Below are 21,553 nucleotides of genomic sequence, written 5' to 3'. Positions count from 1 at the left end.
AAATAAAAAGTATGAGGGGCCAGGGGACCAGTGAAAGCTGCCCCTCTCCCTGTAGCCACTTGCCTTTGCTGGGAGGTGCTTTGAACTGTCCCTAGCATTGCTTTGGTGGAAGCAGTTCATGTAATTAAAATGGCAAGATGTGTGTAGGTGACTCGATGGGCACCGAGAACTTCTCCAGAGCAGGGATGACTGCAAGCCTGACAGGATTGGCAGTGTTTCTCTGACGCCGTGTAGTCTTCACAGCCTCCGTCTAGGGGTGAACAGTCGTGCCAAAATCTACACTGTGGGGTGAGGATGGGCAGACAGCGTCAGCTCTGTTTACCCGGGTGTCTATCTGAGAGAAGTTCAGGACATCACAGGCCACAAGCAGGAGATTCGGTCTGAAGTCAGTGAAAGAGGAGTGAGAGGAAGTGGGGCACTGCAGGACCCCATCACAAACCTTCCCTGCCTGGTGCACACTGGTGCTGAAGTTGCCCTTTGAGCGACAGTGCAACAATAGCTGTGAGCTGGTGCACGTGGGCTGCTTGCCTTTGAAGTTCTGGAGCTAGGGGGGTGAGCTGCTCAGAGTTCCAGACCCTGGCTCCCCTTGCCTTCCTATTTGGGGCCAGAGTAGCTCCCCACCCAAAGGCTAAATTAACACTAGACACAACTAATGTAGACACTTTATTCTTCTAGGGGGTGGGGTGGAGTGGCACACCCCTAGTTATCTTGTGGAGCTCCCAAGTTCCTGGTCTCAGAACCCCTGGAGGAAGATGCAAGAAGGACCCAAATCAGGATCCAACTTTTGGAGTTGCCTTTTGAGAGGAGTGGTAGATTAATTTATGTTAAAGTTTTTAAAGCTTCCAGCAGGATCACCACTGGAGCAAGAATGACATGTCAAGAGAAGAAAATTCTGGACTTCAAGTACCAAGTGTTTGATTCCTGCTCCTTTTCTTCCTTTGCATTTAATCTAAGATGCTACAGGATATAAAGGGAAGGATGGTAGAGAAACCCAGACCTAGGGAATGGAAAGATAGGGCCCTCGGATGCCATGTCCATGACCTGGGAGAGGGTAAGCCATATGCTTCTCCCAACTTCCCCAAAGGGCTTTAATCTCTATTTCCCAGTCCTCTTGGGGTCCCCATTCAGTCCCTATGGAATGACAGGTCATAAGTGGACCATTCACTTTTGCAGGAGTCTTTGGCCATTGAACAGAGTTACAGACCCTCTAGTCCAAAGACATCCAAAGAGATAAGAATATTGAAAAAAATTTTGCGCTGCCCCTCTTCTTGGAGACCAGCAAATTGGGTGTCATGTGTACTTAAGATAGTGATTTTTTTTAAGTCATTGTAGGGATTTTCAGCCCCAGGATCTTTCTCTACCATTAACCACTGAATGGACAGCATGCATTCTTAAGCATCCTTATCCAGCACTTGTCTGAGAAATACTTATCTTGTGCAAAGGAAATACTTCCTGCAAATTTATCTTTTCCCAAATTACAAATTTTCAACACGTATAATAACTTGGCTCCCAGCACCCCACTAAAAATATTGTTCTCAGTTCCTTCTTGCCTTCCTTCCACGTCTCTGCTCCCTCCCTCCCACCCCCCAATCCCCGCTTTGATTCACTATTGCAATATCGGTGTTCACTTCCACACTCCCCCTGGTGCAACCCAAGGGAATAGGAAGGTGAGGGGCAAGGAGAGATCATCCCCGACCTCATCCCCCAAACACGTACACGTTCCAAGGCTGCTGATTGGAACGCATTGTCTCCAGACGTTACTAAGTTGGGTGTTGGGGTTCCTGCGTTGTCTTTGGTACTCACTGAAGAGATTGACTGTGCCCCCCACCCCCAACAAGCTCTCTCTCGCTCTCTCTCTCGCTCTCTCTCTTTCTCTCTCTCTCTCTCCCCCACCTCCATTTTCCTCCCCTTTTTTAAGCGTTGCTTTGTTGTGCTCAAACTAGTTGGACGAGTTAGGGTGTTGCCGCTGCTCCGGAGGCCCTGGCCAATGGAACCCGATCCACCCCGCTGTGCGTAAGCGCGCAATTAAGGATTTAACCACGGCTGTGCTGCGCCTCAGCCAGCAGTCAGTCTGCCGGAGACAGAGACTCCACGACTCCCAGCCTCCTCCTCGCCACCGCCGCCGCCGCCGCCTCCTTTTCTCCTCCTCCTCCTCTTCCTCCTCCTCCCTCGCTCCCACAGCCATGTCTGCATAGACCAGAGCGGCCCCACAGCCAACTCTGGCAGCAGCCGCCGCCACAGCAGCAAGGACAGTCGCCACAGCTGGTGAGCGATGACGGGAGTGTTTGACAGAAGGGTCTCCAGCATCCGATCAGGCGACTTCCAAGCTGCGTTCCAGACGTCTGCAGCCATGCACCATCCGTCTCAGGAATCGCCAACTTTGCCCGAGTCGTCGGCCACCGATTCCGACTACTACAGCGGCGGGGGAGCCCCGCACGGCTACTGCTCTCCTACCTCGGCTTCCTATGGCAAAGCGCTCAGCCCCTACCAGTACCAGTACCACGGCGTGAATGGCTCCGCCGGCAGCTACCCCGCCAAAGCTTACGCCGACTACAGCTACGCCAGCCCCTACCACCAGTACGGCGGCGCCTACAACCGCGTCCCGAGCGCCACCAGCCAGCCAGGTAGAGGGGCGGGGGAATGGAGGGGGGAGCAGATTCAGGGGAGCCCGGATTCCGGAGGGGCCAGGTCGGGTGGAAGATTGGGAGCCACTACATCCGCGGCAGTGGGGGCGCACCCGGCAGAAGGGAGTGGGGGGGCCTGGACTCTGCAACCAAGAGAGGTTCCCGGGCCAAAATTTTAGGAATTCTTAGTAGAAGAAGCCTGCGGGTTAAACCAGCGTCTCTCCGCTCCGGGACCTTCTGGATGGGGGGGCCCCCTCAGTCACTGGATTCCTAGCTTGCCTCGTCAGGAAGCCAGCTAGGCTGGAAAGGGCATAGGGGTGGACAGAAGAATCAAACAGCCCAAGTGGCGTTTGCATAACAAAGAGGGGTTAGTTTGGGGATTTTTCGTGCGAGTGTTCGGTTGGGGCGAGTGGGAATGCAAGGCTGCCTCAAAGACTGTTGGTTTCAGTCTGAGAGCAGCAGGAGCCAGTGTGGTGTCGGGGCGCGGAGCGCGCAGGCTCGGGTGGGGCGGGGAGCTGTATGTAGCCCGCCAGAGGAGGAGAGCGCCGAGAGACTTGAGGTTTATCCAAGGCATCTCCCCCAAACAAAAAGCCACGTGAAGATGGAGCAGGGATGCCAAGGGGTCAAGTAATTAGAGCGATGTTTTTCTTTTTTTCTCCATAGGCGCCTAAAATTTGTCTTCCTCTTGCCCACCTCCTCTTCCCCCACCCCCAACTCTTGAAACTTAGTTGGAGAGTTTAAGAGGGTTAGAGCTTGGGCAGTAAGAGGGAGTCATGAGGTCTCATTGGATAGGTTTTGCTGGTTCGGTTTGATCTCTTCCCACCAGCACATTAATAATCCTGCTAATATTAGCATCCCCTACTGTGGCAGAATGGAGACCACAGCCCTCATCCTCCACCCTTCCTCTATTAGGAGCTCGACACACACACACACACACACACACACACACACACACGGAAGGTTCTCCACCCCTTCCAGAGATGGGCACTTTTGATAAGATGGTACTTTTGGGAAAGGGGACTTGTGGCCCCAGGGCACTCTTGTAAAACATGTGTTCAGAAAAGTCTTTTTCCCTGGTCTATACTCAAGACTTTGCGAAATTCTTCCTGACCTGTCGCCCCTTTCCTACGAAAACACCCCACCACGGATTCCTTTTCAATGTGTGACTCTTGCTATACTTTAAAAGAGAGCCCGAAGGTGGGGTGTCTTCGTTCCTTTCAGTGTCTCTGTATTTCGTGCATAAGCGAAAGATTTTTTTTCTTTTAGCCAAGAACTTATTAAGTCTATTTGTAAAAGAAACCAGACACATCTGTGCCCTCACAGATCTGCAGGGAGATTATGGGGGCTGCATAATCGGCCCTCTGTCTGCTAGGTCCCGACCGCTTGCTGCTGAATTGAAGGAGCATAGTTTGCTTGTGGGTCTTTGAACTTTGGAGACCTCGGTTAGCGTCTTCCCTGCCCAAGCGTCTGGCCTCTGCGGGCGCCCAAACAGACGCTGACAGAAGGGGGGTCATGGCGGCCGGGGCCTCCGCCTGGCTATACTCACCCCAGGAATACTGGTGAGCCTGGGGTGGGCGTAGAAACGAGTCGGGTGAAGCACGAACCGTTGCAGGGGCAAAATCTGGAACGCCCAAAAAGGAGCTGTACTTAACAAAGCGCTTTGCCCGAGCCCAGGAGAAGCTGAGTGAACAGAGTAGGAAATTAACCAGAGACTACCTGGCTTTGCCACGATTTAGGGAGGGGCATATTTCTCTCGGTCTTGTGAAGCAAAGGTGGTGATATGGGGAAACAGCGTGCAGACTGCAGGGTAAGAAACTCAAGGGCTGTATCTGAGAATTCTGCAAAAGGGCCGTTGTCTGCCGACAAACTCTAACCAGTTCTGTTTTGATTATTTAGAGAAAGAAGTGGCTGAGCCCGAGGTGAGGATGGTGAATGGCAAACCAAAGAAAGTTCGTAAACCCAGGACTATTTATTCCAGCTTTCAGCTGGCTGCGTTACAGAGAAGGTTTCAGAAGACTCAGTACCTCGCCCTGCCCGAACGCGCCGAGCTGGCCGCTTCGCTGGGACTGACGCAAACACAGGTAAATCCGGCCGCGGCCAGGCCAGAGCCCCGCCTCGGCTGCCAGCCTGGCTGGGCTGCGCGGTTCGGTCCCGACGGGCTGGAGCCGGCTGGATAGCACCAGCGAGAAATTCAGACAGGCAGAATGACACCTACCCCGCGCACATTCCTCCACGAGTCAGGCCCGGGGCGCCGCAGTGCAACGGTGGGGACGGGCTGGAAACGTCGCTCATCCTTAGATGTGCCCAGCTTGGGGCATCCGGGGTAAGGGACCAATTTCCAAGACTGTAAACCTGGGGAGGGTTGTCTTTAGGCCGCTCTCGCAGCCTGGAGAAATTGCCTGGTTTTCCGCACTAAGCAGAGCCTCTCGGGCGAGCTGGGCCGGGAGGCCTTTCGGTGGTTTCCCGCCGCGCGAAGGCCGGGAACGTCGCCTCGGGCGGGGAAAACTGAAGGGTCGCGCCCTGCTCCTGCGGAGCTTCAGGCCGCAGCAGCCAGAGGGTCGCGAGCTGGGGGCGCTGTTGTATGGGGAAATCCTCCCTGGATCTCTCCCTTCCCTTCACTCCCACCCGAACCCCGCTGGGGCCTATAGAGAAAAAAAAAAATGTGCGAGTCGCCGCCCAGAGCTGCAGGCGCATTCTGACCTCCCAGAGCCGAGGAGAGACTGAAGGGAGCGGGCGGGAGATAGATCGCTCCTTTGCCTCCACAGTCTCGCGCGCGCAGTCCGGCCGTTGTTGCGGACACCCGCGCCACACTGCCTTCCCTGCGCCACGAGCGCGCCTGCACCTGGGCGCACGCGGCCGCGGACACTCGCGCCCCCCGCCGCCAGCCCAAACAAAAGACAGACGCCGAGGGTCCTGCCCTCGCCGCGGCCGCTGGGCGCTGAGCCGTCCAGGGCGCCCTCTGGGGCCTGCGAGCCGGGCTTTGCCTCTGACGCAGCCCCTTGTTCGCAGACCTCGGGCAGCGCGGAGAAGCCAGGGCCGGGCCACCTGGGGGCCGAAGATGCCTCCCGTCGCCCACCTGCGGAAGGCGCGGGCGGCCTCGGAGTGTCCCGGTAACGTATGCCTTTGTTCCCCCACCCAGGTGAAAATCTGGTTTCAGAACAAAAGATCCAAGATCAAGAAGATCATGAAAAACGGGGAGATGCCCCCGGAGCACAGCCCCAGCTCCAGCGACCCTATGGCGTGTAACTCGCCGCAGTCTCCGGCGGTGTGGGAGCCCCAGGGCTCGTCCCGCTCGCTCAGCCACCACCCTCATGCCCACCCTCCGAACTCCAACCAGTCCCCCGCGTCCAGCTACCTGGAGAACTCGGCTTCCTGGTACCCGAGCGCAGCCAGCTCAATCAATTCCCACCTGCCGCCGCCGGGCTCCTTGCAGCACCCACTAGCGCTGGCCTCCGGGACACTCTATTAGACGGCCGCTTTCTCTTGCCCTCTTTTTGGGACTACTGTGTTTTGCTGTTTTAGAAAATCATAAAAGGAATTCACATGGGGAAGTTTGGAAAACGGAAACAAAAAAGATTATGTGTAAAGCTTTTTTTGCATGTAAGTTATTGCATTTCAAAGGATCCCCGTCCCCTTTTTTTTTACAGACGAACTTTTTTGCGCAACTGTGGACACTATCAATGGTGCCTTGAAATCTATGACCTCAACTTTTCAAAAGACTTTTTTCAATGTTATTTTAACCATGTAAATAAGTGTAGATAGAGGAATTAAACTGTATATTCTGGATAAATAAAATTATTTCGACCACGAAAACAAAATGCTTCTAAAAAATACTCCTTTTGCCCCCCTTACAATGGGCTGGTGATGTTTTATGCAGGCGATTAAAGGAAGACAAACTGCAGAGATCCAACAAGGCAAAAAGAAAAGCAGAAATTGGGGGCCGCATGGATGCAGAACTGTACATGTGTGTATGTTGGATGCTGTGCTTTATATGTCTATATACATACGTGGCCTGTTTATAGTACTTCTGTATAATATATATTTAGGTGTTTTTTGGCCTAACCACAAAAACGTTTAGATAATTTTAAGTTTAACCCCAAATTGTTTCAGGTAGAAAGTAATGCTGGAATCTAAATATGGTCCTTCCACCCTGTATGTGAGTAAGAAAGCAACAGAAATCCCTCAATAACTACTCTGAAGTCTAAACTCAAAGCAATTATCCTGGAGCACTACCCCCCAACACACACACACCCATCAGCCTCTGTGTATTGCCAGAGCAATTAGACAAATTACACTCCCTCCAAAGGGAGCTTCCAGAGATGAGAAAACAAAAAAAGAAGAAGAAAAAGAAATGTCCTCTCCTATTACATTTTTTTAAATCTGAAAATGTTTGCAGCATGGCAAATGGTAGTGCCTTGGACTCCTTGGTGTATGATTAAAAATTTATCTGAGCTCATTCAGAGACAGGAAAGGATCACAGGACTTGAGAACAATATGGACCTAAATCAGTAGGCCAGGCAGGGCATATGGAGGGCATACTTTTGCCAAGAGAGGGAATTGTAGGGTGGAGGAAAGGAAAGCATTGTGGACCCCTGTTGATTTCATTTCATGTGAGATAATATTCTAAATATTAATTTTTTTTCCTCCAGTCTTTTTACCACTCTCCAGTTTCTTTTAGACGGGCTCTCTCTGCTTTGCTTTTATAAAGAACAGTGGCAAAGCAGGTTCTGATCGATGGGAAACTGAATCTCTTTGCAGGGATTTCTCCTTTGTGAAGCCTTCTCTGGGCAAAGAGGAAGGACTTTCAGCAACCTTGGCCTATGTCCCGTCCTTCTCCTGGCACCCCTGCAAATAGACAACAGTGTGACCAGAGTCACATCCCAGGGTCTAGAGCTGTGCGCCCAGGCCTGAACTGTAGGTATCTTTTTGACTGTCGTTTAGTTCACCTGACTCTGTTTCCTTGGGATACCAAGGGAACTCCTATGTGGGAAAATGAAAGATGCATGAAATATATTTCACAGCTAGGAATTTGGCAGCAATAAATGTGACAAGAGTTTTCTTACGGGTTACATCCTGTCATCTGAGGATTTCTGAGAAGGTTCCTCCAGATTTGGGAGACAAGACCTGAAAAGGCACACTGTGTGCTTGGAGGGGAAGTTGCCTGTGTGTTCTCTCTCTTCTTTCTCTCCTCTTTCTGGATCCCTCACCTTTCCTCTCCTCCCCATCTTCACGATTCTTTTCTTTTCCGCTACCAGTGAGGGACGGCTTAGGCCTTGTGGGGACTCTGGTTTGGCGGGCCTTTATGAGCATCCCACTGGTCTGGGGCGGCATTCTGGTGGCGGCCAGGGCCTGTAGACCCTTTCTCTTCCCCTCCCAAATGCGGAGAGGCCGCTTCTACTCGCAGCTTCCCCCCTCTTTATACCTCTCCAGCTCTCCTTTCACAGAAGAAGTTCTGGGTGGCGACACACTTGGGGGAAAGCCACATCAAGCTCCACTTGTTCTCCATGTTGGCAGAGAATAGGAGGATGGGGGGAAGAGGTGTACGGATTTATTTCCTGCTTTTCTTCCTTTGCTTGTAAAGATTTCAGGAGTTTCCATTACACGGAAAGCCAGAGCTTTCTATTTGGCGGATCTGGCTGGGAGAACCCCCGCGCCAGTGTTTGCCAGAGCCAGCTTTCCCCTGCACCTCTGGCCGTGGGGGAAGGTTGGAGGGGGAGCACCCACTTTACAGCTCCCACATTTCCCACCGTCTGTCTGAGAGTGGCAAGAGTGTGCTTGGAACTTGCTCTTTCCCTTTCTGCACATAAAGAGGGCAGATATTTTTCCAGCCATTCCTGTCAGCTCCCCACCTACAGTCCTGGCTTCAAAAACGGGATCCCTTCACTACCACCCCCAATCACCCGGCGCGGTCAATAGGAGGGAAGGGCGAACTCAACTCTTGCTGGGAAAAAGGAGGAAAGCTCTTCGGTAACTACCGCCCTTCCTCCCCCAGCCTTGACACTGCTTGTTGTTAAGGACTCTGAAGTCTCTTTGAGACACCGATAAGCATAACTCCACAGACTTGGTTTGAGGATTCCTTCCCATGTGCTAAGCTAACTTCTTCCACTCGCAATGGTCTCTTCTCTTGCGCGGTTGGTTTTGTTGTTGTTGTTGTTTTTAAATATCGTCCGGGAGCCATGGACAAAAATATTCTGACAAACCAGTCTGCAGCAGGTTTTCCCTGGCACCGTGGGGCTTCTCCCGGGGGAATTTAACTCCCTGCAGTCCTGTGCCCAAGGATGTAAAAATAACAGATCCTCAGCAAAGTCTAAAAATATCTGTGTGATGTTTCTCCCCACTGCCCTCCCTCCCACCCACCTTCTTTCTCTCCATTGTTTATTCCTGTGTCTAATATATGTGTGTACTACTTCAAGCATATTCCTTATCTGCCCACTCTCTCGGACCTCTGCTTGCCCCTTCCGGTCCCCACTTGCCTAGCTCTCAGTCTAGTGCTTTTAATATGTCAACCCCACCCCCAAGATTTAATTTTCTTTTCCGTGGGCCTCTTCACCTTCCTCCCCACCCCATACTCCCAAGCCTCCACTCCCACCTTCCCACCTCCTCTCAAAGCCCAGGAGACACGGGGCATGCTGGCAGGGCCAGTGCGATTCCTCCGAGCTCTGCCCGCCTCCTGCGCCCTCCTGTGAAAGATCAGATAAATTGGCCTTTGTTTGAGCTCATGTTGGGCTAGGCTGATTTCTGCCCTTTTCCCCCCTTTTTCCTGGCGGCCACCTCCTTGTGGAACAGGGGATGGCCTGGGGAGCCGAGTGAAGCCGCATTCCTGTGGGTGCCAGGCGGCTCCAGTGCTGAGCCACAGGGCCTGAGACACACACACAGAGGAACCCGCAGACCTCGCTGCCCTTGATCTTGCTCGCTCGCTCTCTCCCTCCCTACCGTTGGGACACCCACCCGGTAGCCTGTCCACCCACACTCGGATCCACCCAAGTCTCGGCCTCGGGCAGAAGCGTGTTGACCCGCACACCAAAACACGCTCACACCCCCTCCTGGAGACGCAGGCCACGACAGGATCTCCCCGCCCACGCCAATCCTCTCTCTACGGCCCCTTATCCCACAGTCCCAGACGGGCCGGCTGGCCTCCTTTGATCCCACCGGACGCCTCTCGGCTCGCGGCGTCCCGGCCGCACGGTCCTGGGAGTCTCCCACCCGTGCCAAGGCCAGGCCGCACTCTCCTTCTCCCGGTGCGCCCTACATCTTTGCTCCAGCCTTGACACCACTCGGTCTCCCAGCGCGAAGAGCCGGGGATGCCTCCTGGAACACTGCCTCTTGGCCCACCCCCCTCAGCGCTTCCTTTTACTCGACGAGAGGGACCTTTAGGGCTACCCAACCACCCCCCCTCTCCCCGCCCCATCCTCGCAACCTCTGGGATTGCGCGCCTCCCACTGGCCGCTGGGATCTCGCCAACCGCGAGCTCTCCAGCCTTCTCTGGAGGCACGCCCTGAGGGCAGACGCCCTCCGGCTCTCTGGGAAGCGCGCCACGCCGGCGGATCCGCCTGCGGTTCACCCCTATCCTCCACCCTTAGGCATCCCCTCCCACAGTGCTGGATGGAGGCTCCTGCCTCCCAGGAGGTTGGGGAAGGGGCGCTGCAGCTTGCTCCTGCCCTCCTCTCGCGTTCCCAGGTTGCCCGCAGTCCTTGCACACTGTACTTGGTGTTTTTGTTTTGTTTTTTCAGAATGACAGCTAACTCTGGGCCTAGAAAACAGCCCAAATAGCGGTAGCACATGTGGGATTGGCTAAATACTGTTCTACGCAGCCCTGTCAGACACCCCCGGTGCAATCCGCATTTTCTTTTACATCTGACAAGCTTTAGGTTCCCCTGTGGTAAGGGCAGAAAGTGTACATTGTATCTACCGGGGCGGGGGTAACCAGGGGAGCTTCCTTTTCAGTCATCCAGGGTTGCCTGCTGTAATATGATACCTGTTTTATAGGTAGAGCTCTAACCATGAATATAGGAACGGGGAATTTACATGAATCTCTCTTTAAAGCAAATGAGAGTCCTGTTCTGTAGCAATTAAATATTTCTGCTCTTTTGTTCGTTGGGATTTCGTATGTACTTCCAATATATGGGGATCCGAAGGAGGCTTTTTGCCAAAAGTGCATGTATTATTGAGTCTATTCCACATCCTAAACCAAAATTTATATAAAACCATGAAATACCACACATTACGACCTTTCGCCACAGGAAGGGGAAAAATATGGCTTCATAACATCATTCTACAGACACACACACACACACACACACACACACACACACACACACACCCTCCGAGTTTGAGTAATGATTCTCTGTCAAATCTCCACCGTACACAGTCTAGTATATTCTTTTTTAAGACGTGGTTGGGGGTGAAGGGCGGTAAACAGTTCACAACTATGATTTATTTTAAAACATTTTTTTTCCCTCGTAAAATCTAGAAGACAGAAATCTGCTACTGGAAGCTTATTGTCATCCAAGGACTATTTCTGCCATTTGCCATTTGCAAGGTGGGATAAGAGGGGCGGGGAAGAGACAGGATATGGACTCAACTTTCATCTATAAACAGGGGTCACTAAACAGGGGACATTTCATTATTGCCCTTAAATTCACAGGAGCTTGGAAGCCTGCTTGCCACCCTGCAGGGAGGCCCTGTCTGGGCAGCTCCCAAGTCTGTGAGGTGATGGGAGGAGGAAGAATCATCACACATTGTCCCAGAGGCTGAAAAAGATGCCCAGGAAATTCTCTGTGCTCATAGTGGGAAAATTGAGCTCCTGGGGGTGTAAGGGTTTCAGGTATCCCTGACCACGATGTCCCCATCAGAAACCAGAAGTAGACTTCAGAAATCTCAGCTAGGGCAGGATTCATCTTCCTAAAGATGACAGCTGAAACCCCAGGTTCACTTTCCCTCTGGGACCAGCACAGTGCCCCAGCCTCTGTAGACCCTCTTGCTCTAACTCTCCAAATTCCCTCTCTTTGGTCATTCCATGTTTTAAGAAGACTGACCTTGCTCTTTTACAAACGTATCTGGGGAAAGGGACAGTCCTTTATCAAAAATACTGGACTTTCTGGAATCCGGAAAGAAGCACATCAGTGATGTGTAGCTAAAGAAGCAGCTGGACTGGTTTATATGGGGGAAGGGGATTCATAAGTAAAAGTTAATGATAGGATTAAAGCCAATAGCCAGCCAAGTCCAGTAGAAGAGATAGCTTCCCAGCCAGCTTTATTTAATTAGCAGCAATTAAAACATTTTCTGCTAATATCCTTTAGGAGTCTCAGTGAGTTGCTCGCTATGAAAGAGAGTGGAGTTGGAGCTCAGAACACGTAAAAGCACCCAGGGCATTTTGTTCTGATGACAAGAGAGATTGCAAATTCATTTAAGAAAATGTTCATAAACAAGTGACAGGCACACTCTGAGGATGCCTTGGTGGAAACAATGGTGAAACTGACAAATGTTCTTTGCTTGGGGGAGGAGCACTTTTTTTTTTTTTTTTTTTTAGAGCAAGGAATGCTTTCAAAGAGAGAAGAAAGAGGAGGTTTAAAAAAAATTATTTCAGACTTCAGGCAGCAGCGGATGCAGCAGCCCTTACAAATACAGCAGCCCTATACATATTGAGGATTTGGACATGTAATGCTTCAGACCACTGATTTGCTATTTTCTTAATTCCTGCTCTTCTTTTTCCGTATGAATCAAACAGTCTTTTGTCCTTCAGGGTTTGATTTGATCGCTACTGTTCACATTTCACTTTTGTATTTTCCTCTTCCTATACCATTACTCATTGAGTGCCCTGTGAAATTACAATCGTACATTTTCAACTCAGCAACCCATTTGCAGTGCAAAAATAGGGTCTAAATAATGGCTGAATTAGCCCTACTGGACAGTTTCAGATGTAACACTCTGTAATAATTATATTGCAGGCTGGATTAGGATGCTATTATCATAATCTGGACGTTTACAATTATCTGTAATTTGCAAAGATGCGCCAGGTCTTGATTACAGCAGTTTTTTTTTTTTTGTATCACGCTAACCATCACTAAACAGTGACAGTAATAACAGCTAATTTTGCTGGCAATATAAGAGGTGCTGGGGTGTGCAAACAATTTCACACCTGGATGTGCTCACTCAACCAAGAATATAGAGAAAGAGCTTCTGCCCTGAGACTCAGAAAAATATTCTCTTCTGCTTCTGTTCAGTATAGATTTCTAGACCCTGATCATTGCTTAAGAGATTCACTGGGGGTAAGTTTTTATTTCTTGCATACTTCAAGGAACAGTTCATGTTTCTCTTCTCACACTTTCCAAGCTGTGTGTTGCTTTTGTAATTCACTATGGACTGCAACTTTGCTTTATAGGTTTTTCAATTTTGACCTTTTATCCCCCTTTAACAGTAAAAGCGTTGTCGTTCTGGTGAGTAAAAGGATTCGGGTTCGAATGGGATCCTTAAGAACTGGATTTGTCTTTCTTGCTTTCAGTGTTGTTGATGTATTTGTGACTGGAGACTGCGAAAAGGACCAGGTTTCTGTAAGGTGCAGAGGGAGCCGGCTGGAGATTCCAAGCTAAAATCTATTTGAAAATTGTTACTCAAAGCTAGTCCTAGTTGAATCCTTTGAGGTGCTTAGATGTGGGGATGATTTTAAGATTTGGGGCGTCAAGAGAGCAAACGGAGCTCGGAACTGTGCTCCTTTAGAATCACAGGTTTGCGGACATTTGCAATAACAGGTGTACTCGGAATCTCTCGCCTGTATAGTGCCTTTGACATCTTCCTCCACTCGGGAGAAAGTTTCCAGAATAACTGGCCTCTGAAACCCTTCGGGCTGCTTTGCGGGGCCTTCGCCTCAAGCTGGTGGGAGGGAAGGGGGGAGGGGCGGGCCGCTGCTGGGAGAGCTATTGCCCGCGGGGCCCAAAAGTTGCGACCTTGGGGTTGGAGGGGCATGATTGGCTGAGACGCAGAAACGATTTGCGGAGTCAAGAAACCAGTCTGATTTAGGAACGCGCGGAGAAACTCTTCAAGTAGCGGTGCTGTTCTATCTATAGATGACGCTGTTTCCTGACCCTGTAGACACTGGAAGCAGCTAGAGATGTTAAGTGCAGAAGCCTGAGAAATCTTTGGCTCCCTTACCCCAGTGCAATACGGCCTTTCTCCAGCGGCGGGAACCTTTGGGCTAAATTGGGTCAAAAGATAATGAGATGCTTATTAGCGTCGAGGAGAAAATTTCCCCTTCACCCTCACCCCCCGCAGTTACTGTTTTTTTTTTGTTTTTTTTTTCTCATGGAACTACAAATGGTCAGAAGGAGGCTCTAGAACTCCCACTCTGGGGAAGTGCGAACGTGGGGAGGCGTAGTAGACACCAAGACTGGGAGATGCCTGTCGCCCACGCCCCTCCTACTAAATCCCACTCTCGGGAATCAGTTTACTATGGGGTCAATACATTCCAAAGAGAGAAGATATTAACCCGTGAGGTTCAGAGACCCAGAGGAAAACTAGTTCCCAAGGACAATTCTGGGGAGAATCCCATGGCAGACTTTAATTAAACTCATATCAGGAGATAGAAAGATCGATATTGGCTCATCATGACACCACCTCCAATGTGCTAAAATGCACTTGCTGGGTTTCAGAATTCCATGCGCTCACAGTGGTTTGGCATGTGTCTGCTGAATTTTTTTTTTTAAGAAAAATTAGTGTTGGTTTCGATGTATGGTAGCTTTCTCTCTAACGTAATTTGAATAATTCAGCAAAGCCCCACTACCAGCTGTACTTCTGCAGCCTCTTCCATTCTTTTCAGCATTATAATTTTGGTTAATTTTCAATTTTAGGTCCTACATCTCTGCAATTTGTGTATGAATAACAGAATAATTTCCCTCTTTTGTTTCGCCTTTCCTGTTCCTGAATCTAAATAAAGATGGCTTTTTAGTATTAAAAGTGGAAGAAAATTACAGGTAATTATCTTTGACGGTAAAAACGCTGTAATCAGCGGGCTACATGAAAAATTACTCTAATTATGGCTGCATTTAAGAGAATGGAAAAAAACCTTCTTGTGGATAAAAACCTTAAATTGTCCCCAATGTCTGCTTCAAATTGGATGGCACTGCAGCTGGAGGCTTTGTTCAGAATTGATCCTGGGGAGCTACGAACCCAAAGTTTCACAGTAGGAAGGGGGAAAAAAGAAAAGAAAACATTTTTCCTAATGTAACAATGCGAATGCTAGAAAATGACAAGACTGATCGGTTTTAAACCATTCTGAGACTGACTGAGCGTGGAAGTTGCTCAACAAAAAAAGGAACGGGTATATTGGTAAGTAGTCTTTGCTTTGTGTCTAATTATAGTGACTGTCCTTTTGCACAACTGTATGTCGCTGTCATTATATGGAGCACTCTGAGTATCTCTATTGACTTCTGATAAATGGCTCAGTGGTTTCAAGGTTCATAATTTGAAGGATGCCCAGGTCTGTAGCCATTAATTCTCACAGTATGGGGCTTCCTGCTTGTATGACGAAAGGACTTTTCATTTTCATTATTTCTGTGCTTTCCACAAGATCGGAAGGATGTATTTCATCCAAGGTTGTGCATTTTCCTACCTAACTAGTTTGCAAAGGGTTGTAAACATTAAGTAGTCATAATTGTGCATTTACCTTGTTTTTTAAAAAAAATTATTTCTTCCTTTTTGTTATAAAAAACCTGCTTCTAAACAAAGACAAATACAGTTGTATTATTTTGGCTGAAGAAAGGGAAAGGAGAACACTCAGTTTCAGCACTGGGAACTACTGGATGCCTAGAGGTTAGCCTGAGAATAGATCCTTCTAATGTTTAAAAAAAAAAGATAAATGTGTCAAAATTACAATAAAATATATAAAGAAAGCTGAGAAAACATGCATGGTTAACGTTAAAGTAGTTAAGATGAAGGTTAGTGCCGCAAATTGACATCTATGCAGGCACTCGATGTTTATATATAGGGCTTCCCATATTAGGAAATAGGAATTCTTTTAAGAGTGATAGAAAATATACTGGGAGGGAGGGTGGAGGGGGTGGTGAGACAGAGACACACAGAGAGAAATATACAGGACACTCCCAGCATTTTGTGGCTTTTACTCCATATATGAAAGAAGACAAAAACATACAAAGTATATGTACAACTAAAATTCAACAATATATACAGAAATGTTTCTTGTTATAAACGTCCCTATTAGCTTAGTGAATGCCACCAATTCACCTAGTAAAGGTATCAAAGCAATAGAATGACGATTTTGGTTGTTTCCTCTGTCTTTCCTGATTTCCAGTTCAGGGTTTGGGGGTACAGTGGGGGGAAAAGTGGTTTTGCTTTGTTTTTTAAATCATCATTCTTGCTCATTGCATTTTGATAAAACATGCAGCGTTCCCTTTGTAGCAAGGTTCTAATCTTACAGCCGATTCTTCCTTTTTCTTTAGAGAAGGGCTGTTAGATGAGGGTGTTTTTTTTCTCTTTTTCTGTTAGTCTGAGATTGGTAAATAAAAACGCAGGAGTTCCGACATTCTTCACTTCCATCATGTAATGTCTTAAGCTCATTAAACAAGTAAAAATGCTGCCATGTTTGCACATATTCTTCTGGTGGGAGAAAAATATCTTTGTTTAAAAAGTCATTTTGATGGATACTCCCAAAAAGAAGAAGAGGCTCAGAGCCTGGATCCCAAAGGATAAGGGAAAAAATATCCTTACAGTGAGGGGTTTCAGGAGCACTGGCATAGAAACCAGTTTCTCTCTCTCTTTTTCTCTCTCTCCCTAAGATGCAAGATCAAATACTGAGGCTGCTCAAGGGAAAAGGCAAATGAGGAGAGAACAGGGAAAAAGAAAGGTGGTGAGGAAGCAAGGTGGAAAGAAAAGGAAGGGACGAGTGAGACAGGAGAGGGAGAGCGAGAGAGAGCCAGCAAGCGCCCAGACGGTGTGGCCACGCATCAGAGTTCCCCGAGCCTGCTCCGTTGGCAGGGTTTGGCAGATGCGAGCAGATCCCGGATCTTCCTTGCCTTGTCCAGACGTTTCCCTAGGGTATCGATTGCCCTCAGACAACTCACATCATCTGTGGTCTCTGCATCGTGTCCTGGTGTGGAGAGGAGTACCAATGCGAATAGCCCGGCATGTAGCTGTTGGGGGGCATACTGACGCCCTTGGCAGAGGCAGAAACGTCCCACACAGGAGGCAGCGCCGGTGAGCGTGGTGACAGGGCCGCTGAGCCAGGGAGAGGGTCGCTCTCGTGGGGGTTACTGCCCTGCTTCAGCAGTTTCTTAAACTTAGAGCGTTTGTTTTGAAACCATATCTTCACCTAGAACAAAGCACACAACAATCATTAGGTCTGAACAACATTGAATCGGGTGCCTCTATTGGAGGCTTTGAAGCAATAAAACAAACAAACAAACAAAAAACGCAGCTGCAAATCTCTCAAATCCCCTACCTTCCTTCGCCTTTTTCTATCCTCCACCTAGAAACTCCCATTCTAGGTGTGTATCTTGTCTGGATACCTAAATTCATTGTAATTCTTAAACTGGATGCAATCTTAGGTTTCAAACAACAACATAAATAAGAATGAAGGCAAATGAGATAGCTGGGTTTCAAGTCTAAAGGGAAATTTCTCAACAGAACTTTTCAGATCAAACCCAATTGAAGCACTTCCTCTGATAGTCGGTTTTCATATTTACCAACCCCTAAATCAACCATCTCTATGCATGTACTGTAAGCAAAAGACTCTGAACAGATTAAAGCCTGTACATTTATAAACAGTTGCCTTGAATATACCTATCATATTTTGCACATGTCATATGCTGTGCATGGAGCATCTTCTCCTAACATAACTATATCCCCATAATCCTGCAGGGATTTGGAATTGTACCTCCCTCATTCCCCACTTTGTATGTGGCTTAGTCAACTGTGGCCAGCAACCATCACATGATTGTTGGTGTAGTCACTAAAAGTCAAAGGGCTCCTGAAAATTAAATGTGAATTAGGAATCTGGGATGGGAGCATATCTAAACTCTCATCCCAAATCTACTTTGTTTGGAGAAGGAAATTCTATGGTATTAGCTCTCTTTACCGTCAAAATTCTTTAGCCATAGGAATCTGCTTTTCCAAGAGGAATATATATAGTTACCGAGCAGCCGGAATCCCTTCATATCAAACCCCAAATATTTTTAATGGAAATATGGCAAAAGAAAGTAGGTTGAATTGAAAAGAAGAGCTTAAGGAGCATCTGTTCTAAAGCACCACACAATTATTCCCCAGCAAGAGTCTCATGAAACCTGAAGTTCCCTTGCTGAAGATCACCCACCTCAGATGAGATCTACCACCCCATGCAGCTGAGTTAATTGACAAGGGCAAAATCCACAGGTGATTGCAGCCTGGCTTTATGACCAGGGCTCTGACATACCTGCCTAAACCCCTTCCTGTGAAGTTGGAAATGCCCAATATGTCTTTCAAATTAGTAGGACAGGAGGACTTCAGTCACTGTACTTAACTGAGGCTTCCCCCGCTATAATTTGGTGAGCATTTCTCTTTGATCTTCAACTCTGCCATTGCTCCCAAGTCCCGGACTCCAGGGAGGTACCTCAGCCTGCGCCAGTCACCCAGGATGATTTAACCACTGAATTTAGGGCAATCTTCAGAAAAATCCACTTCATCTATCCTAGGAAGAATAGTTTGCACCTTGGTCCCTTTACTAAATTTTGTTGGGAGTCTATGCCTATCTGCTTGCCCCCACCCCCATTTCTCTTCATAATTCTTTCTTTCTATGTCAATGACTTGAAATCCTTGTTAAGTTGTAGGGCCCACAAAAGGATCCTTAACAAATGTGGGTCATATTCTGCCTCCTGGTCTGAACATCTTTTTCTCTTTCTCCTACATGTTTGTTCTCTTTTGTGTTGTTTTGCTCTGGAAGAGGACTCAATTAAATTATAAATTTGGTCACCAAAGGACACTAGGCTGGGGGTGGGGTCGCTGAAGGTTGGGAGGATGTGCAAATCCAATCCAGTATTCAATACCAGGTCATTTATTCCAAACTGTGTTGTCCCGGGAAATACATAAGGGGAGCCAAAGGCATTTGTCATTAAGCTCCTTCCATCCTTGGTTGACTAGGCCAAGAATTCCTCCTGATGTGCTCCCAGCCCGATCTGCAGGTGGGGTCAGCATTTCAGGGATACTCAGGCTCCTCGATAATTACCTGTGTTTGTGTCAGTCCTAAGGAAGCTGCCAGTTCAGCTCTCTCGGGAAGGGCCAGGTACTGAGTCTGCTGAAAGCGATGGTTTAAAGCCTGGAGCTGCAGGCTGGAATAAATGGTCCGAGGCTTCCGAATCTTTTTCCCTTTTCCATTGAACCTGATTTCCCCGTTTTCAATCACTGTAGTTTTCTGTTGATCTGCAAGCAAAGGATACAGAGGAGCGGTCACCGGTGAGACTACTGCTGGTCTCCCTGAGCGTGGCCTGCCTGCTCCAGGTCTCCCCAAAACCCAATAAGGGTTTTCTCGAAGCGTCCCCACGCCACACTGACCTCTCTGGGTGCCGGGGTGTTCCCAGCGACTGCCAAAGCTTTTCCCAGACCTAGATTCTGGCTCTAATAATGCGTGGGGGCTGGACCGTGGGGACGCCCTCGGCCCTCGGGCAACCAGCCTGGCTCTGCAGCAGCAGAGGCGGCGCCGGCCTCTCACCGGGACGCGCAGCACGGCGGGGTGCTGCTCTCTCTGCAGAGCGGGGCCCCTCGGCCTGGCTTTCTAGTCCCTTAAACTGTGGTTGAGCCACCCTGGTGTTTGTGCGACCAGTTGTCCTGATGTCACTAGCTCCAAGCCTGGTGCATCAAGACCTCTCGGCGTGTTGGAAACGATTCTGTTGAGAGGAACCAAAATCCCAAACAAAAAACACAACCAGACGCTCCGACCAGCTCCGGAGCAGGCTGAGCTTCGCACGGCAACTTTGTCCCCCTTGGGTGCCGAGAACCATTTGCCCGAGGCCCTCTGCTTCTCCTCCACGCACAAAGGATCAGCCAACACTGTATCAAAAACCCAGAGGAAGAGGGCCTGGTCAGGGGTGGGGAGTGGGGGACACCTAAAAGCCCGCGGGAACGAGCTCAGTTGTCACCAGCTTAACCAGAGCCAGAGGCCAAGCCAGTTTCTCTCGCGGTCACCGAAGCTCACCGGGCACCACACGGAAAGTAGGCCACTGGCTGCCCGGTTTGGTCCGAGGAGCAGGGCACGCTCCCCAGTTCCGGCCCAGAAATGTCCCCAGTGCTGCCGGACGCTGGTCGGAGCCGGGAGGGGAGGTGAGAGGCCCAGGGCGCACAGACCCAGCGAGCTGAAGAGCGCAGCGCGAACCCTTTCGCAGAGCGAAGCCTGCGCCGAGCCAGAGGCGCGGCCCGAGAGACGCGCCGACACACGGGAACACGGCGGGCCGCCCGGCGAGGCAGCCGGGGGTCCGCGGCGGCGGGAAGGGGCCCGGCTGGGCGAGGCCGGCAGGCGGGCGCCAGGAGAGCGGGCGCGCAAGAGGCCTGGCCGGGGGCGCGCCGGGCCGCCTGGGGGAGGGGGCCGGCGGAGGCCCGGGCGCTGAGGAAGTGAGCGGGGCGGGCGGGAGGCGGGAGAAGCGAGCTGCCCAGGCGGCCTCTCACCTGTGTCGTCCCCTCGCGTCTGGGCGGCCGCGCTGCTGTTGTGGTAGGACTGGAGGTAAGGGCTGTGCTGCGAGTGGCTCACGTAGGGGTAGGCGGCGAGCGAGCGGTGGTTGTAGGAGTTGCCGCCGCCCGACGCGTAGGGCGAGCCGTGGTGGTGGTGCTGGTGGTGGTGGTGGTGCGAGCCGGCCGCCGCCGAGTGCAGGCAGTGCAGCGGGTAGTGCGCGCCCGCCATAGCCGGGGAGCTCTGCTGCGAGTGCGGCTGTGGCTGCGGCGGCGGCGGCGGCGGCGGCGGCTGCTGCTGCTGCGGCGGCGGCTGCTGCCCGAACTCCATGAAGGCGGATTTGGACGCGTCCTGGCCTTCCGAGCCGTCAGCCATCGTAGTCATGGTCATCATCAAAACTTTGGGGGCTGGAGAGAGCCTTCTCCCGGGGTTCCTCCGCCCTCCCCCACTCGGCTCGCGCCGCTCGCCCCTCTGCAGCCACCTTAGCTCTTGGGATCCTTGCAAAAAAAATAAAAAAATTTTTAAAAGAGGGGGCGGAGGCGGCTCCCCTGTCCTCGCTCGTCTCTAATACACATATATTTAATACAGAGATACAGTGAGCAGGGCCTCGCTAACCCGACGGGAGGAGGGGAGGGATGGAGAGGAGGGGGAGGGGATCAGCTCTCCCCCCTACCCCCCTTGGAGTTTTTGGGGGCTGGTGCAGTTTAAGGCAGAGATTTTAAGGTGGATTCTGCGAAAGTTGCGCGTCTGCTTTCAGACTTGATGCAGACGCCACGAGTCGAATGGTTTGTCTCCAAAGGGCAGCGCCTCTCCATTGGTCAGTAGCCCCCTGACGTCACAGGCGCACGGCTTCTACTGGTGAGAGCGCGGCGCGCGGAGGTCCTCGCCTACCTTCCGCCACGCCAATCCCAGCAGCGAGCTGTGCGGCCGGGGCCGCTCGACTCCGCTCTCGGGGCCGCCGGGGAGGGAGGTGCCCCCGCTAGGCCGGCCGCCGACGCCTCCAGCTGCCGCTCGCACCCCCACACCCGAAGCCTCAGTTCCGATACCGCAACCCTACAACAGCCTGGCCGGGGGCTGCTCTCTCGCAGTCCCCTCGCACTATGGCAGGCTTCCTGTGATCAGAAGCAGTGCCCTCTGCATTTAAAGCAAGGCCCCCTGCCTTGACCTCCTCTCCTCCCACACCCCCGTCCTCCCAGTCCCACAACAGTCCCGCGGGAGCGCCCAGCCACCATTGATTTTTTTAGACGTACTTTACCTACACCACAGAGGGAAGAACCCCCACACCTGG

General features: G+C 50.6%; 2 protein-coding genes across 2 annotated transcripts; one reads left to right on the top strand and one right to left on the bottom strand.

The window, feature by feature from the left end:
- Window positions 1–2,064: 2,064 nt before the first annotated feature.
- DLX5 (distal-less homeobox 5) lies at window positions 2,065–6,455 on the top strand. The gene is made up of 3 exons (XM_036894583.2): window positions 2,065–2,624; window positions 4,521–4,705; window positions 5,764–6,455. The coding sequence occupies exons 1-3, from the start codon at window positions 2,273–2,275 to the stop codon at window positions 6,091–6,093; spliced, it is 867 nt and encodes a 288-aa protein (XP_036750478.2). The 5' UTR covers window positions 2,065–2,272; the 3' UTR covers window positions 6,094–6,455.
- A 9,266-nt stretch (window positions 6,456–15,721) lies between these two features.
- DLX6 (distal-less homeobox 6) lies at window positions 15,722–21,288 on the bottom strand. Its single transcript, XM_036894502.2, has 3 exons — window positions 20,265–21,288; window positions 18,832–19,025; window positions 15,722–16,944 (listed from the first exon to the last, which is right to left on the bottom strand). The coding sequence occupies exons 1-3, from the start codon at window positions 20,656–20,658 to the stop codon at window positions 16,693–16,695; spliced, it is 840 nt and encodes a 279-aa protein (XP_036750397.2). The 5' UTR covers window positions 20,659–21,288; the 3' UTR covers window positions 15,722–16,692.
- Between the last annotated feature and the right edge of the window lie 265 nt (window positions 21,289–21,553).

This window comes from Manis pentadactyla, chromosome 7 (assembly GCF_030020395.1).
Source record: "Manis pentadactyla isolate mManPen7 chromosome 7, mManPen7.hap1, whole genome shotgun sequence".
NCBI lineage: Eukaryota > Metazoa > Chordata > Mammalia > Pholidota > Manidae > Manis > Manis pentadactyla.
This window is presented reverse-complemented; position numbering and strand designations above follow the sequence as displayed.